The 17,762-nt window shown below is 42.9% G+C and overlaps 1 protein-coding gene across 5 annotated transcripts in view; it reads right to left on the bottom strand.

The window, feature by feature from the left end:
- Window positions 1-474: 474 nt before the first annotated feature.
- Window positions 475-17,762, bottom strand: part of ranbp2 (RAN binding protein 2) — a 32,126-nt gene continuing 14,838 nt past the window's right edge. For 2 of the 5 annotated variants that reach the window (XM_070552887.1, XM_054736058.2), the window contains exons 20-30: window positions 13,118-17,702; window positions 12,698-12,775; window positions 10,018-10,194; window positions 7,722-7,802; window positions 7,345-7,520; window positions 6,789-7,053; window positions 3,974-4,057; window positions 3,730-3,884; window positions 3,374-3,647; window positions 2,881-3,233; window positions 475-1,358 (exon numbers count right to left, since the gene is read on the bottom strand). In XM_070552887.1, coding sequence (XP_070408988.1) covers window positions 1,053-1,358; window positions 2,881-3,233; window positions 3,374-3,647; window positions 3,730-3,884; window positions 3,974-4,057; window positions 6,789-7,053; window positions 7,345-7,520; window positions 7,722-7,802; window positions 10,018-10,194; window positions 12,698-12,775; window positions 13,118-17,702 — 6,534 coding nt within the window. In that variant the 3' untranslated portion in view covers window positions 475-1,052. The remainder of the gene's footprint in view (window positions 1,359-2,880; window positions 3,234-3,373; window positions 3,648-3,729; window positions 3,885-3,973; window positions 4,058-6,788; window positions 7,054-7,344; window positions 7,521-7,721; window positions 7,803-10,017; window positions 10,195-12,697; window positions 12,776-13,117; window positions 17,703-17,762) is intronic. The other 3 variants (XM_070552889.1, XM_054736060.2, XM_070552888.1) reach the window with 2 other exon arrangements.

Here is a 17,762-nt window from a genome sequence, read left to right as displayed (position 1 = left end):
TTACTTTTACACACACACACACACACACACACACACACACACACACACACACACACACACACACACACACACACACACACACACACACACACACACACACACACACACACACACACACACACACACACACTTTAGGTTAGGAATAAACCATAAATTGTGTGATCACTATCAAGTCTCAATCACACAAAACTTTTTGCTGCCCTTCACTGCAGTGCAGATACCAGCCTGAGATTAATAAAGAACATCTATCTAGCTACCTATAACTACATTTGCAAGAGGAAAATACAAGTTTCACATAAAAGCTCCTCATAAGAAAACAACAGCCTTGGAGTTAAAGGTTCAGGGTGTTTAACTATGGCATCGTTTTAATTACAATTTTCTCTGCGGGTGAGAAGGCTGGGATTAACTGTCACTGTGGCCTTCCCAGTCTCTACTTTTGAACATGACAGTCGGCTCACAAAGTTCATTTGTTGCTTAGTTACAGTAGATAAATCATTTAATGACAGGATGAATACATGAATCATTTTAGCATGTCATCGCTGATGATATGGAAACCAACTCAGAGTTCATAAGTCAGAGGAACACTTAGACATGACCAGTAATGAAACTTTATTCCTTATTTGGTACGAATACCAATTTATCTTCGAATGAAACCATCGTAAAACAGAAATTCTACTGGACTTTCATGTGAATGTATAGGTAACAATCAGGTGGATTTATTCACAAGCTTACCTTTATTTCTATTTAAGACTAATAAAAAATAAATGCGAACCAGCAGACTCAAACCGAATACAAGCAACCACAACAGAACAAAAACATTATGTACACACACACACTGTCAGATGATTAAGATACAAATGAAGAGCTAAAGGTACACATGTGCTCTGAAAGCTTCCTCCCACTGATTCCTTTGCCACGTTTCCTTTGTGAGGAAGGCAAATTACTTTTGATGTTCCACACCACTGAAAACGTGTTTTAGCAGAAGGATGCACACTATACAGGAAACAGTTACCAGAAACCTGTTGGGCTTTAACTGATCTTAAACCAAAATGTTACAACTGTCCACAGTCTGTAATGACCAGTTTCTTCGAGGGAATGCCTCCCTTTGTGCCCAGCTCTCCCATCTGCTGCACCACATCCATACCGTCCCGAACCCAGCCAAAGGCTACGTGTTTGAAGTCCAGATGTTCGGCTTTCTTCAAGGTTATAAAGAACTGAGAGTTGTTGGTGTCACGTCCACGATTGGCCATGGACAGAATGCCTGGGCCCGTGTGCCTTACATCAAAGTTTTCATCTTCGAATGCGCCACCATAGATGGACCTACCGCCTGTGCCATCGCTTTTGGTGATGTCACCACCCTGGAACACAAAAGGGAAACATAGTGATGATAGATGACCTGCACTTGTAAAGCGTCTTTCAGAGTCAGAGGACTCTAAAGCGCTTTATACTATGGTGAATAAAAAAGTAAGTTCACCAAACCCGTGAAACTAGAGTGAAACAGGAAGGTAGCGGTCAGTGAGTTATGGGCTCGATACACGGGAGGCAACATTGCATTGAAAATATTTCAACTTTTCATCGCTGTCGCTCGGATGACAACCAATCAACGGAGGTTTCATTCATTGACCAATGAGAGGACAGGATGTTCCCTACATCTCCGAGCAAACATGGAGAAGTTGATACTTCCTGTGACGGATTTCCCAGAACTGTACAATATTTCTACCAAAGAAAACAGAGATATTCACAAAAAGGCCGCGGCATGGGAAACTGTTGGTTTTTACGTAGTAAAATCAGAAGTAAGATTTCAAATAACTCTAGCAGCACCTTGTGAAACATCACATCTACCGCTTTTTTAACTCTGAACCGCCGGTGTTCTGACTATCCGTGCTTCCTCGTCAAATTTTCCTACCAACGCGCATTTCAACAGCTGATTCATTCTGTCCAGGTTTGCTGAAAATCGGTAGCTACTGTTAATTTATTTTATGAAAAAAGGTGGATTGTGTAAGAAGCAGTTTAGTCATTTTGTAAAAATTAAACCCCTTAGTTGCTAAAAACATTTGAATATCCTCAGAACAATGACGATTTACCAACTACTTTCACCCATGTCGAGAAAGTGATTCATAAAAATGGAGATTTGTAAGACGTTAGCTCTTACTGTTCTATTTCTCTACCTAATCCTGTATTAGACAAATTAATCCACATAGAACAAATATGCTTTCTCCCCAATATTTATAGTTATTTGTTTGAATGTACAATTTTGGAGATTATTATACAACTATGATAAATTTATTATATGTATAATATAAAACTTTTGGATATTAATTTGGGACTCTTTCAAAATGACTGTAAACAATGGGAGAAATTTCTTGTTTACAGTATAATAACGATATTTTAGAAGCCATTTGCAAGCTGTCAGGTAAACTTACAGCAAGCAGTAATTTAATTAAACAACTTAAAGAAATACTTACTGTGACCTTCGACGAGTTGAAAGTAACTAGCTAAGTGACGAGATTAAACGTAAACTTCCACAGATAACACGTCTTGACTTGTAAACAGCCTGTGATGCAATAATTGGCCTGTGCATTCCCCCAAAGTAGCACATTTCGACAGGGGGCACGGATAGTCGGAACACCGGCTTAAATAACCTTAATTCCCTCCAACCTGACACAGCCAATCAAAACAACGGAAGATTCGATTTCACCATGGAACAGAACGCGTCGTCGGCTTTGCCGTTGGCTGCGGGTTGCCTCCCGTGTCAGGTAATAAAAGCGACAGCGATGAATTTCGCTGATCGCGGTCGTTTGTCGCCTCCCGTGTTTCAAGCCCATAAATGTTAAACTCATCAGGCTAAAAGCTGAGGCTCATCACAACGGAGACCCTCACCTGACACATGAAATCTGGTATGACCCTGTGGAAGATGGAGTCCCGTAGCCCAAAGCCTTTCTCTCCGACGCAAAGAACCCTAAAGTTTTCTGCCGTCTTCGGAACAATATGAGAGAAAAGCTCTATAGTGATGGTGCCCAGCGGCACATTGTCAGCAGACACTTTGAGGAACACCTGAGGATTGGTCTTTCTGGAGTGCTCTTGGACTCTGGACATCTGTTGCCAGGTAATCGAAGCATCCTCACCGATTTGGCCCATCCGGTTCTGACATTCGCAGAAAGTTTTACGGAAGGACTCGGCTATTTCTGGGGTTTTGAACTTAGCTGCCAGCTGCTCTACGACACCATCACCGTCTAGAATGTGGAGATAGCAACAAGTAAGCAGTCAGGAAGATCAGAGAGTACCACAGGGTTTTTTATGATCCACAAGTCTAAAGGAGCTTAGTTTTTTTACACTAAATAATATCAGCCTGAATCCTGTTCAGGATGTGTACCTGAGTAGTCGGTAGCGGTCCAGACCAGCGCGTTAGCTGAGGTGTTCATGGGTTTGAGCTCCATCGTCTGTGAGATGGTGTGGTTGGCACAAACCCTCAGCACCTGCTCTCTTCTCATCAGGATTCGATAAAAGTGTTTGGTTGGGTGGAAGAGGATCTTGACGTCGCCGATGCCACGCTCCTTCCACTGACCGAGGTCCCGGTCCCATCGGAAAAGCTTGGTGCGCTCTTTAAACAGGATTTCCTCATCTTCCTCTCCAGACTTAGTCTCCACCTGAGACACAAACAAACCTGATTTTCAAACGTTGCCTCTAAATCATCGAATTGTCTTAAAAAGGGGAAAACTATTCTGATACCTCAGGCAGGGATACTATAGGCTCAAAGTGAATGTCCACATTTTTAGGAGCCTCTTCTTCATCACTTCCATCCTCATCAACATTGCTTTTAGCCTCGGAGGACATATTGGACCCAAACACCATCGCTCCAGCATTTGCCCACGAGAAACCAGAATCTATGCAAACAAACAAACAAACATTTGTTCCATTAATTCTGAAATATTTCAATTTTAAAAAGACGCCACTTAAAGTCAATAAAACCAACCTTTTGTTCCAAACGCAAACCCTTCAGTATTCTTGGCCAAGTCGGCAAAAGAAAACCCTCCAAGGGAGTTGAAACCAAAAGAGTCTGCATCAACAGGGGCAACGTTATTAGTGACAGAAACAAACTGATGTGTTGTTTTAATGCAGCAGAGAAATGTATCTGACAGCAACATGGTCCCTGTTAAAATGTGAAAACAAACTAAGTCATCAGAAGCTGAAGAAGACACATTGTGCATAATTAAAATGTAAGTCCCAGTTTTAGAAAGGTCACTATGTTCTAAGTATAATGGTCACTTAGAATCGGATCTGTTTTTAAACAGCTTCAACATAAAATCTCAGATCCAAGAATAAAATCATCCTCCAACAGTCGTTTGGTTTACTAAACGTCTCAGACTCCGATAAACAGAGGTGTTAACTAGGGATGCTCCGATCACGTGCTTTTCAGGAAATCAGAGTAAGGTGAGAAAAATCTGATTTAAACATATAAAACAAAAACCATAACTTTTTTTAAATTTATCAAAAAGATTTTCATGCACAATAATATTGGCTTAGTTTTAAATTCGACAAGTTCCTCTACATCAGTATTCTTTGTTTCATTTACAACACCGTAAGTCTCACAATTTAAGGTAGTCCGGGAATCCACGCACCATAACACGTAGCAGTTAGCTAACACAGAGCATAGTTGTCACCTGAAGAGAAAGAAAATGTCTGTACTTTGGATGCATTTTTAACTGAACTTCCCTGTTGCTGAAAACAGACGCACAAAAGCGGGGTTGTGTGGCTATGTCTGCCTGCATTTGCTGATTGTGCAGAATGTTGCAGCACGATCTGCAAACGATTCAGGGCCAACTAAGAGCGAGTTGGCACAGTCGAGGCGAGAGTGTATCACAGACTCCAAGTGCGACCTTTTCAAAATCGGCTTCAGGCCAGCCAAACAACAAAGTTGAAAACAAAAACACGACCTCACAACTGCATTGATCATCGTAAACCTCACATCTGATTTCATCCCAAGGCTGGTAACACACCTCTTGAGGTCCAAACTTGGAAGTGTCGGTACCCCACAGGTGCAAGACTGGTTTTTGGGGACAAAACGAATGGCCTCAGTCTTCGACTCATTAAGTTTAAGGAAATTGGCTGCCAGCCACCTCTTCACATCAGAGACCATTCTTGAGTAATAAATCTGTGTTTTGTCTAGGGCTGCACAATATATCGCAAATATATCATTATCGCGATATCAACATGCGCAATATGCATATCACAAAGAACAGATAAATATCGCAATGAACGGTCAGCTCAAATGTTTGCTACACATGACGCATTCTGTCAATCAAATGGAAGCATGATGCTTTTTTAACAAATCAAATAGAGCTCTTCATCCATTTGGCCAACTGGGTGGGTTCTCATAGGTTAAATGCCCGCCCCCGACACTTAATTTTGATGGTTAGCAAACACCCGAGTTAGCTTTGTTCTGCTCTTTCTGCTGATTCTGCTTTTCCCGGGATCCACTGATTGCCTTTTCTTGTTCATTTTCTTTTTCCCTTTCTTGACACCTTTTGCTTTTCTCATTTTTATTTATTTATTTTTTTTATTTCTTTGTTTTTGATCATTTTTGTTCCACAGTTAAGTTTTAATTTATCGCAAGTAATACTGTCATCGCAATATTAATCACTGTTATCGCACATCGCAGCTTTTTCTAATATCGTGCAGCCCTAGTTTTGTCCATTCATTGCCGAGTATATCTGAAAGTCATCTGCGTAGCTATGGTAGCCTATGCTGTACCATTTTAAAATCTGTCCCAAAGGGAGAAGATAGATGGAGAACAGAATGAGCCCCCAGGACAGAACCCTGCAGCTCCCCCCAGGTCAACAGAAGGCAGGGAGAGGCACAGTCACCCATACACACACACAAAAAAGACCCATTTGCCAGATAGGAACGGAACCAACCCAGGGCTGGACCCAAAAGACCGACCCAGCATTTTAGATAATTTAGCAGGATTTGATGGTCGACTGTATCAAAAGCTGCTGAGAGGTCCAGCAACAGCAGCAGAATGTGGGACTCCTGAGTCGGATGCTACCAAGTACATGAATCAAAGCAGACTCGGCGCTGTGATGTGGTCTGAATTAGGCATGCAAAATTACGATACTGGTATCTGTGCCGATACAGATATTGGTATCGGTAAAAGTTAACAGATACCAGTAACTGATACCAATGCAGTTGCTTGAAAGTGACTTCCCTGTAACTTGTCATTTTTGTTCATCTAATATTTTAGTTTTGTGATCACTTATATTACTTTTTATCTACCTCACAGTCTTTTCCTGTTGAAAACAGAGAAGAAAATAAAACCTGTATTCTAATTCATTGCATTTTTTGGTGTGGTAGAAGTATCTGCATCGGTTATCGGTATCGGTGAGTACTCAGATCCAAGTATCGGTATCGTATCGGTTTGGAAAAAAGTGGTATCGTTGCATCCCTAGTCTGAATGCAGACTGAAACTTATTTAACAGTGCATTGTCCTCCATATTGGCCGTAATCTGTGAATGAACAGCTTTCTCCAAGACCTTTGAAGGAATGGAGCTTGACGTTTTATGACAAATGACTAAAGAAATGACGAATACAGAAATAAACGCATTAATGATAGAAAACACCTAAAGGACAACTCTAGTGTGTTCTCTTTTCTTAATGCATTTCTAAAGTATCGGATCGGGACTCGGTATTGGCAGACTCTGAAAATCAAATGCCTCTGAATCAGAAGCATAAAAACGTGATCGGAACATCCACTACTGTTAACTACATACGTGAACATCAGTCCTAAGCACCTTCTGTACCTTGACCAGTAGTTGTGACAGCTAAAGCTGAAGAATCAGGTCCTGTTTTAGTCTCTGGGTTCTTCTTAGTGGACAGGTCAATCGGGAAGCTGCAGCTGGGCGTTTCGCTCCTAGTGTCTGTTTTGACTGAAGTTAGACCATCGGATGTCGACATGCTTGAAGCCTCTGCACTGTTGGATGGTGGTGCTGAGGCTGGGTTCTCTGGGGCCTCTACAGAACTGCTGGATGCCGGCTCAGCTCCCTTTAACTGGGCCACCTGATTAAATTAAACCCACGTTATTTTATGACTACATCCTTCCCGGTGTATTATGTGTGTATGCCTGTAGAAAATGACTGGTATTCCTGAAAAACAGAAGCCTTGACTGACTAGCTGCAGCATCATGATTACCTGAGCAGATCCTACCATCCAAACCCACCACCAACCTGACAGAACAGACTTAAGCCTTTTTCTACAAACAGCTCCACATATAGCTGATCATGTAAACGCATGTTGGTAAACACCCCCCTCAATAAGTGAACTAAACTCCACCCCCACTGAGTTAGTTACCAGGTCTTTGTGTGCTTTGTGGACTTCTGTCTCAAAGTCTTCAGGCTTGTCGCTGTCTGGGTCACTATCTGTGGTGCTCAGGCCGCAGAAGAATGTGGGTGGGAGCTGGAGGCTTTTGGCCTTCTCCTCCTCCTCTGGTGTTGGTTTCTTCTCCCACACAATCTGACAGTCTGGCTCTGAAAGCAGAACTCACAAGATTAGTGTGACACATCGACGGTGTGACAGCATGACTTGCTCAGAAGAAGCACCACCATTACTGCAGCAGAGCACATAGTTAATGTGGTTAATTCATATTTATTATATTCAATAAACTGTTCTAATGAATCAAAGCAATGATAAATGTTATGTAGATGCTGACTTGACTGAGTTAGACTTACCTTCATGACAAGCTGCTGCCTCAGGAGGATCTAGGTAGAGCTTTCCATTCAAGGCTTTAACTGCTGACTCAAAGTCCTCATCTGACAGTAAAATACAAATTAGTACTATTAAAATAAATATATAAATGACTGCACATGACCAACAACCCAGTTCCAAAACAGAAGCGGTTAGTTTCGGTGGTTCTTGAGCAGAGGTGGAAATGAAAACTTTTCTACCAGCCACTCAAACATTTAACCAGCCACGTTTTTATGTGAAACATTTTGCCTCAGTTAGCAGCTTCTATCTCTGCTCTGAGGGAGTTTCTCTCAACTTCAGCTTTGTACGTCAAACACTCTGGCTGCTTCCAATTCACATCAGTTTATTCCCTTCCTTTCATCTAATCCACAATGAAGGAGAAAAAATCTAGGACTTGGAAGTAATAATACTTAACATTGTGGATCTTTTTACTTGGTAGTTTATTTTAGTATTAGCTGGCTTATGCTAGTGTTGGCCAGTGTTGGGAGTAATGCGGTACAAAAGTAATTAATTACTGTAATGCATTGGTTTTTGCTGTAATGTGGTAATGTAAGGCATTACAGGGAAAGAAAATGGTAATATTTACTCGGTACAATTGTCAGTAACGCAGTAATTACAATGCATTTTTAAACCCAGAATCCAGATGTGGGTTTCCTAAAAATTCAAATCGCGGGAAACCCGAAGAAAGATCCAGTATCTGCATATATTACGTCATTTATGGACTCAGCTTTGCGGGCAGAGAGGACGCCGCGGTAATGGCTCAAATACTCCAGCGGCGTCCTGCACGCGGCCGCTGCAACATTCACAAAATCGCTCCACTAAAACAAAATAATTCATATCAGCGCATGTTCTCTGGTATTCTGTACTTTTCTGACGTGCTTTGCCTCAGCTGAGTTCATAATCTGTGCCCCGGTGATTTCAACTCATTACTGCTGGAGCATAGCCTAGTGAACTAGACCAAATTCTTGCTTTGCAAAGAATGGTCTAGGCATGCTCCATTGGAACCTCAGCAGCTCCTACCAGGACTCTGGCTAGCCAATCACAGCTCTCTAGAGGGGTTTCAAACACACAAAGAGCTGTGATTGGTCCATAATGGTGGGCCAGTCATAGTGCTCTATCTGCTTAGTGAACAAATCAGAGCTTTATCCGCTTTGTGGGCCAATCAGGGCACTCTATATGCCTGGTGGGTGGGATGATGCAACAGAGTGAAACAAGAGTATGTCACATTCATTGTCCAGTGGAATGCAGAGATCATTTGAAAGACAACAGTAGAACCCGCCCCACAACCAAGAGCCGTCAGTGGAGCATGGCCAGACTAAATAATACATTTATTTAGTCTGGCTTGCCAGGCTAGCTGGAGCACCACGCATGTGAAGATCCCTTTGGCTGATCGTTAGAAAGTAGGAAATCTAGGAAACAGTTTTTCTGGAAGACGGAGAAAACATGCAGCATGCAGGAAGGTTAGCGAGAGAAAGGGCCGGAAATTATTCAAATAAAATCAAGAAAAAAAGAAAAAAGTAGGAAGATTTATCCCCGATACACATTTTTACCAGTGAAAAGCAATAATACAATAAGCATTTAATATTTATACATGTGATAGAATCAGATCACCCCAGAAGTCAGTTCCACATCCAGGGCCGTATCAAGGCATTTGGGGACCAAGGCAAATATAGGCTTGGAGCCCCCACCACCTCACTCCCTGCTCAGTTAATATAAGATGGCAGCGTGCTGAGAGTACAGATTGTTGTTGCTTTTATTTAATAAACAATCATTTTAAAGCACTGTTATTATATCTGACTGTTTTAACAGCAATCCTAGCTCAGACACCACATCACTTTCCACATATATGTCATGAGCTCACTGAGCGTCACATGACCAGATTCATACTGAAGTTGTTTTGGTGAAAGTAACTTAAAGTAATGCAAAAGTAGTGTAATGCCTTACATTTTAAAATCAGTAATATTGTAATGTAATGAATTACTTTAAAATGAGGGTAACAAGTAATAAATAATGCATTACAGTTTTGAAGTAACTTGCCCAACACTGGTGTTAGCGCTAGCTACAGGCTAGCAAGCTGAGGCAGGGTTGTTAATGACAGTTGTAATTTATAAATCTGTCAGATTTAGAAACTGGTAAATGCAACTGGCCCGTTTGGGGTAAAAAATAATCTTTGAACAAGTTTTTTTTTATTTAGGATTTTCAAACAAAGATGTGTGATGTAATTTACAGTTCCAGTCATCAGAATCTGTCTTTGCTCAGCTTTCATATCTTTCGTCTCACCGTCGGTTTCGTCATCGCTGACGTAGCCAGGCTCATTTTTGTAGCAGAAGAATGTGAACGGCAGCCTGAGTTCCCTGGCTAACGCTGCCTGTTCAGTTGTGGGCTCCTTGACGTATACAACCTCAACATCTGAGTCCTCATCTGAGCCCGAGGGGCCTCCTCCTGCCTGGGGGGGTGCTGTAACAGGAAAAACAGAAGATTTAAAAAATAAAACATAAAAATCAGGCTGCTTCAAGAGAAAAATCAAGTTGATCCATGGTTTCAATGAGAGGAAGTGTTAGATACACTCGCACACACGAAAATAATCCCATGCATAACAAAAGCATGCATGTGATTTTCTACAGTGAAAAAGTTGTATAAAGGCGACTTTATGTCTGTGGTTTTGACTCTGCTAACTGTTGAAGTGCAACATGAAACCACTTTAATACCAGAGCTTTACAGGGTTTCCCTTACATAGGCGTAGCCGCTGAAATCCCACCGCCACGCCTACAACATCCCAAGTTTTTTTTTTTTTTTTTTGCGCTGTTTCCCGAAGAAGCAGCGGGAACTACTATGTTGTCGCTTGTGATCACAGCCGGCGGGCAGCAAGGAGGAGCAGGCAGGGCAGGGTGAAGTTACAGCATAAGTTACTGAGTTTAAAATTAGAAAGGTAGCAGTGGATATAATGCTTTTTGGTTTACATGTTTCAACAGCATTAAGATAAACGAGTGTTGACCATCTTGACAGGGTTTCCTCCCCCCACCAGGCTAAGCATCACTTATTTATGTAAAACTTATTTTTTCATGTCTGACTTTAACCACATCTAATAATGTATTACGGCGTGAGCGCAACAGCGACAACTTAAGATCGATGTGTGAGCAGCCTGAGAGGTCGGGTGTTTCACCTGAACCATTAAAAACCTCCAGCAGGCTACGCTTCACTATTGACGTGTTAGCGCGCGGCGCTAACAACTTAGCGACGTGACATGTCTCTGAGAAAGCATAAAAACACGTTGGACGCTTCTTCTGAAGCGGGAAAATAACACCTCTTCTTAAGCAGAGCACTACGTCGCCTCGGCTCGTTCACGACCGAGCCGGACTGAGCTCGATAACTGACCCAGCACAGCCACTGGGTCGTTGGAGCTGCCCCGTGACTGCCTGATGGAAAACCAGCGGGTTTCATCAGACTTGTAAAGTTTCTTGTTTTTGCTGGGGACCCCCTGTATTTTACCGCTCCCTCCTGCAGTCTTCCCCTATTAACATTTAAAATGATTCTGTAAACTCCGTGTATCAATAGAAACAATCTCTGCCTCTGCCAGCTGCAGTAAATGTAGTCTCCAAATAATAAATAAGAGGTGCATTCATCTGTGTATCTCCTTTGACCCACATTAGTGATATTCTCAGCACCAGAACAGTGAAGCAAAGAAAGATTCCTGAGTTTGTTAGTAATTTTATTTATTAGGTGCATCTAACCTGTTCTATTTTTCTCTGAAATGAGATCAAATCAGTGCTTCTATGGGTTGTTATTTAGAGACGCGTCATAATTTCCGGCCCCACCACCACAGCTGGAAAAATTCCTAGGGGAAACACTGCTTTACCCTAATTAGCCTCTGCTGATGTCTCACCAAGCAGGGAGCTACATTTCACGCTGTTGCTACACATCCAGCACTAAAAATGGCTCTGAAGGAACATCCTCTGCTCTCAGCTCATCTGTCAAGAGATGCTTAACTTTTACTGGTGTGAAAAACTAGTTACAATCCTAACTGTGGTAACGAACCACTACCAAAGAAACAATCATTACTATCAAATAAACACAACTATAACCGTGATAAAACTGTAATTACTCAGGAAATATTAAATATAATGCATTAAATACAGGTTACAGGTTTGTTTGTTTGTTAAAACTTAAATGTATATTTATCCTAGGGCTAGAAAATGTAGGTTACAAGTGGGCCCTTTACTTTAAACAGCCATCATAATATAAAGATCCCAAATTTAAAGGTAAGCAAACCTCCACTATAAAGAGCAAGTCACCCCTATCAGATTCTTACTCAACTCCCACTAGCAGACCGAAAGGACAGAGCCGCTAACAAACACACACAGGCTCACAACGACATTGTGACATCATATGGTACCAGCTAATAATCTAGGGTACCTCTTAGCCAATAGCGATGGCAGATTTAAATTCAAATGCAGTGCAGAGTTTTTACCTGACAACGGCACAACACTGACAGTTTTAGGCAGAGAATTAAAATTTTAACTAGAATGCACTAAAGTGCAAAACTATTGACTACACGTGTCTGCAGCACGATTAGACACGCATTTATACAGTTTATCAGAAAAAAAATGTTGATTTGAGGTGACTTGCTCTTTAAGGAAACGATTTTTAATACGCTACTTTCTGAATTGAGAAAGGACTGTAATTAGGGCCATTGGTTACAGAAGAGCTTTTCCACCACCAAGCTAATCATTTACAGCTGACAACAAATGAAGTTTTGTTTGAGCACAACAAGCTTGAATCTCGTTGCATGAATGCCACAAAATAAAAAGTAAACTTCTAAACACTGAACATGCAACACGTCAGCTCCTGGATTCTTTGGGTTTTCTCACTCCGTGCATCCGGGTTATTGTTTATCTAGTAGCGGGAGAGGTCAGCCAGGTGACAGCTGATAGGTGTTAACACACAGCAGGAATTAGGGTACCTGGGGTTTCAAATTGGATGGTGGATGTGCTGGTCCAAAAAGCCATTGGGTTATCTTTGAAAAGCCTAAAATCCAGCCCTGAAGGATGATGGTTGTTGAGTGAAGAAAGACTAATTACGAGGTTGGTATAATCAGAAAACAATGCCAATGATGCTCAAATGTTACTATTAATCTGTCCCGACCAACACAGGATTTTTAATCCTGCCTGTTCATTACAAACCAGATGTTTTCTTTATGCAGCACATTTATTTGAATACATGAGAAGGAAATGGGTGATTTAATAGCAAATTGATGATGAGTCGGTACCAAATAAGGTGATCAAAGATGCAAATGGAACAAAACGAACAATAAAATGAACAAAATGATTTTGAGTTTCATACTCACTCAACATTCAGAACATGTACGAACTTTTACTTTTACCTGTGTGCATGCTGAATGCAGGAGCAGCAGTCGCCAGCGTCACTGGACTTCCAGACTCTGTCGTCTTCAAACCAGATGTGGATGCCTGAGTTTCTGGTAGAGTTTTATGAGTGCCAAAGATCTTCTGAAGGCTATCAGTGCCAAACACAAACTTAGGGGGAGACACCACAGTCTTCGTGGGATTGACTGGACTCTGAGATCCAGCTGCACTCATCTTGTCCAGAGGAGGCTCTGTGCATTCCCGCGTTGTCTCTTCTAAAAGAGCGATGGCTGCCTTCCCACAAACGGCCACAGCTGTGCTTTCGGATGCTGCTGCTCCACTATCCTGTGGTGCTGCAACTCGTATTGTCACAGGAGTCAGGAGTTCTCCTTTGTCTTGTGCCACTTTGGCCTCCTCAAAGACCTGTTTAAATGAATTAGCAGTTTCCTGGAGCTTGAATCTTACAGCCAGCTGCTCCATTTTACCTCCTCCTTCCTCAGCAAAGTCCAAAGCACTCCAGACCCAGGCCTTCTCAGCCCCCTTCATGGGCTCCAGCCTCATCACGGTTGTGATCCTGTGGTTGGCACAGATCTTGAGTACTTGGTCTCTCCTCATTATCAGCCTGACTCGCTTGGTATCGTAATTCTGTAGGATCTTCAGGTCTCCAATGCCTCTCTCTTTCCAGTGTTTCGCTTCTTTGTCATAGCGGTACAGTTTGGCTCTGTAGCTGAAGACCACCTGCTCGTTTTCCTCTCCTGTTGAGAGCTCTACTAAATCGGGCAAAGGAACCACAGGTTCAAAATACTGGCCATCCCGTTCTTCATCCTGGGTCACATCTTGCTCCTCATCTGTGCCCACCGAGGCTCTGCTCTGATTAAGCTTTGCCGGAGACTTGGAGGGGCTAATTCCAGGCTGGAAACTAAAGCTGAACCCACTGGTGGATTCCCCAAACCGGAAAAGGTTCTTCCTCAGAGGGCTGCTGGCAATGGGGGACGCATAGGCAGATGAGTCGGCAGTATTGTCTAAAGCTTCTTCTCTTAGGTCGTAGTTATCCCACTCCAAGGTTGGGCCGGTGAGATCCCCACGAGGTTTGATTACGAGACTTGAAACTTCCCCTGGGGCAGTGGCATCTTCCTGGATGTCGTCATCTTTTATCTTTGTCTTCTCATCGGTCAAAAAGAATTTCAGGTCTTTCAAACCGGACTTCATTTCCTCTGCTTTCTTGATCAGATGTGCTGTTCTGCCGGTGTCGACCAGCTTGTGGGGGGTTTGCAGGGGTATGTCTAAGAGAAGCCTCTGACATTCTTCAAACTTATGCTTAAAATCTTCAGCAAGCTCTGTGGTCTTAAATTTAACAGCCAGCTGCTCAAGCTTAGCATCTCCATCAGAGAAGTCATTGGCCATCCAAATCCATGCTTTGTCTGACCCGGCCAGTGGCTTAAGATTCATGGTGGTGGTGATCCAGTGGTTTGCACACACCTTCAGAACTTGTTCTCTTCTCATTAGCACCCTTAGCCGACCATTGGAATTGTTTTTTAATAACTTGAGGGTTCCCACACCACGTTCTTTCCACTGACTGATGGCAGGGTCAAATCGGAACAATTTGACACGCTGAGAGTACAGAACCTGCTCATCTTCCTCACCCGTTACCAGGTCCACTTTCTCAGGCATCTGGACAACTGGCTCAAACTGGATATCATCATGTTCCTCTGTTTTGTACATGCCATCATCTTCCTGCTCAGTTGAGGTTTCTGCTTTGGTGGGGCTTGTCTGGAATGATGAAAAAACCTGGTTCCCGGCTCCAGAAAAGCCTTTGAAATCCGGATCTTTCTGACTAAACTGAAAGTTTCCTCCAGAAGATTTAGCCAAGTCTGCAAAACTGAAAGCGTTTGCTTTCCCACAAATTAACGGATTCTGATCATCTTCTGATTGGGTCACAGAGGGTGTGGACACATTTTCTTTTTCCTTGTGCTTGTCAGCAATGCTTTTAAGGACACTGGAAGCCGACCCTGTTTGATTATCAGATGAGGCTGAAACTTTTGCAGAATCCTGAATGCCAAACTTGAAGCCACCAGCTGAAGCAGGCATGGAGAAAGAGAAGCCTGTAGAACTTGTGGTAGTAGGTACAGACTGAGGGGCTTTGAACTTAAATGAAGTAGCAGAGTTTTTGTCTTTATTTTGACCAAACTGAAAAGTGTTGCCACTTCCAAAAGGCATCGTGAAAGCAGTTTCAGCAGGTTGGCTTGATGAGCTCTTGTTTCCAAAGGTAAAACTGAAGTTAGAGGCTGCTGGAGCAGAGCTACTTGGACTTTTAGCATTAGGGTTTGGAGCCTGACAGGCCTGACACTTACTGGTAGAGGCATCATTTCTCACAAGACAAGTGTCACAATCCCATTCTCCTTCCTTCCTGGCAAAGATGGTCGCTAGGGAAGGATTTTCATGTGGAGTACGACAAGAAACACATTCGGTTGCTGACGCTTCATTTCTGACCAGACAGGCATTGCAATGCCACTGCCCGTTTTTCTTAGCAAAATCAGACCCAAGTGCTGATGTTGCAGCAGGGTTTGGACTTTGACAAGCAGCGCATTTGTCAGCTGATGCTTCATTTCGCACTTCACACACAGCACAGTCCCATTGTCCAGACTTCTTACTAAACTGTGCAAATCCAGAGTCTGAGACAGCCACAGAGGGCTGTGCAGCAGGTGCATCTGCAGCAGGTGTTGTTTGCGCCATCACAGATGTGATGGCATGTGACAGCATGTGCAGAGCTGCAGTTTTAGGAGCCTTACAAGAAACGCAGCACTCTGCAGAGACCTCATTCTTTGAAGAACACTTGTTACAGTCCCATTGTCCAGACTCCTTACTAAACTGTGCAAAACCAGAGTCTTTCACATCTGCATCAACAGCAGGTGTGGTTTGGACCATCACAGATGTTGGAGCTACAATTTTAGGAGCCTTACAAGAAATACAGCTCTCTACAGAGGCCTCGTTCTTTGTGGAGCACTTCTTACAGTCCCATTGTGACCCAAATCCAAAGGTAAATGCACTGGCTTTTGTGTTGGCAGACTTTGAGGAGCTGGTGCCAAATGTAAAAGAGGATGGTATAGAAGCTCCAAAAGCACCAAATCCAGAGAATGTGGAACCTGAGCTGCTGGGATTTGATGCATCAGTACCAAATTTGAAAGTAAATTGAGTCCCTTTGGTTTCCCCAGAAGGCTGCATTTCTGGTTTTGATGATGATTGTGGATTGGCATGTTGGCACGCCAAACACCGCACATCTGTTGGCTTATTTCTCACACAGCACACAGGACACTCCCAATCCCCTTCTTTAAGTGCAAACCGAGCTGCCAGCGAGTCTTTTAAATTTCCCTCTTTTTTCTTCTGCTGAGTTTTCTTTTCTGCTGGTTTGAGTAAAACTTTCTGAGCTTCCTCAAACTTAGCTTTGAAGAGGGCTGCCTCATCTACCGTTTTGAAGCGAATGGCCAGTTGTTCCGGTTTCGGCTCTTCATCTGCATAATCGATGGCGTTCCACACCCAGGATTTGTCAGAACCAGCGTTTGGTTTCAGCAGCATGTCAGCAGTGATGTAGTGGTTTGCACAGATCTTAAGAACTTGCTCTCTTCTCATCAAGAGGCGGACCTTTCCTTTTGTGCTGTGTTTTAGGATTTTAACATTGCCTATGCCTCGTTCTTTCCACTCTTTTGTCTCCGTGTCAAAACGATACAATTTCGCCCTGTTGCAAAACATTTCCTCTTCCTCTTCTTCACCTGTTTTTACATCTACCTTATCAGGCAAAGGAACAATTGGCTCAAAATGGGGACCATCCTCATCTTCTTCAGCATGAGCACTATCACTGTCGCTCTCTATTGCTTTTTCCAGCTCTGTTGTCTTGGCAGCAACAAAAACTGACTTGGTAACTTCAATAAACTTAAATGGCTGCTCCGCTTTCCCAAAAAGACTTCCAGCTTTCTGTGTAGGATCAACAAATGAGAAGCCGGCCACGTTTTTATTTCCAAAGGTGAAGATTCCTGTTTGGCTGGAGGGCTGCTCCTGGGCTGGAGACTTTTCTGGATCAGCATCCGTTTTCGTAGGAATGTCCGATGTGAGGAGACCAAGCAAACTTTCACTGTGCTTGGCTTGAGAAGATGAGAAAGTGAAATCTCCATCATTAGATTTAAAGTTGGAATTGAATTTGAAAGCAGTTGAGGGTGCTGACTGGGCAACTGCTCCCGTACCAAAGTTTGGCACTCTGGGGACTTCAGCAGGAGCATTTTGGTTGAAGGCAAGTTTCCCGAAGTCCACAGGCTTCCCCTCAACACTCTTTGGTGGTTGAACAGGGACTACAGATGGCTTGGTGAAGTAGCCGGGTTCAGGTAGAGAAGGATTGGTGGATTGATGGGTCACACCTTGGCTATAGTATTCTTCACCATATGGGGAGAGAAGGTTTGTGGCTGGTGATTCAAACCGGAGAGGGGCACCAAATACTTGTTCCTGCGGAGGGTAGATGCACGTTGGGGCTGTCTGGAGGGGAGGTGTATGAGTGGGCTGCTGGTAGGCATACATATGCTGCTGTGGGGGCATACGGTTCACACCATACATTGGGCCCTGGGTAAACAAAACATAAAAAAATAATCTTTTAACATCTTGTGCAAATATATTTTTGTA

The sequence above is a fragment of the Nothobranchius furzeri genome, chromosome 7 (genome assembly GCF_043380555.1).
Source record: "Nothobranchius furzeri strain GRZ-AD chromosome 7, NfurGRZ-RIMD1, whole genome shotgun sequence".
Classification (NCBI taxonomy): domain Eukaryota; kingdom Metazoa; phylum Chordata; class Actinopteri; order Cyprinodontiformes; family Nothobranchiidae; genus Nothobranchius; species Nothobranchius furzeri.
The sequence above is the reverse complement of the archived record's forward strand: the minus strand, read 5'-3'. Positions and strand labels throughout refer to the sequence as shown.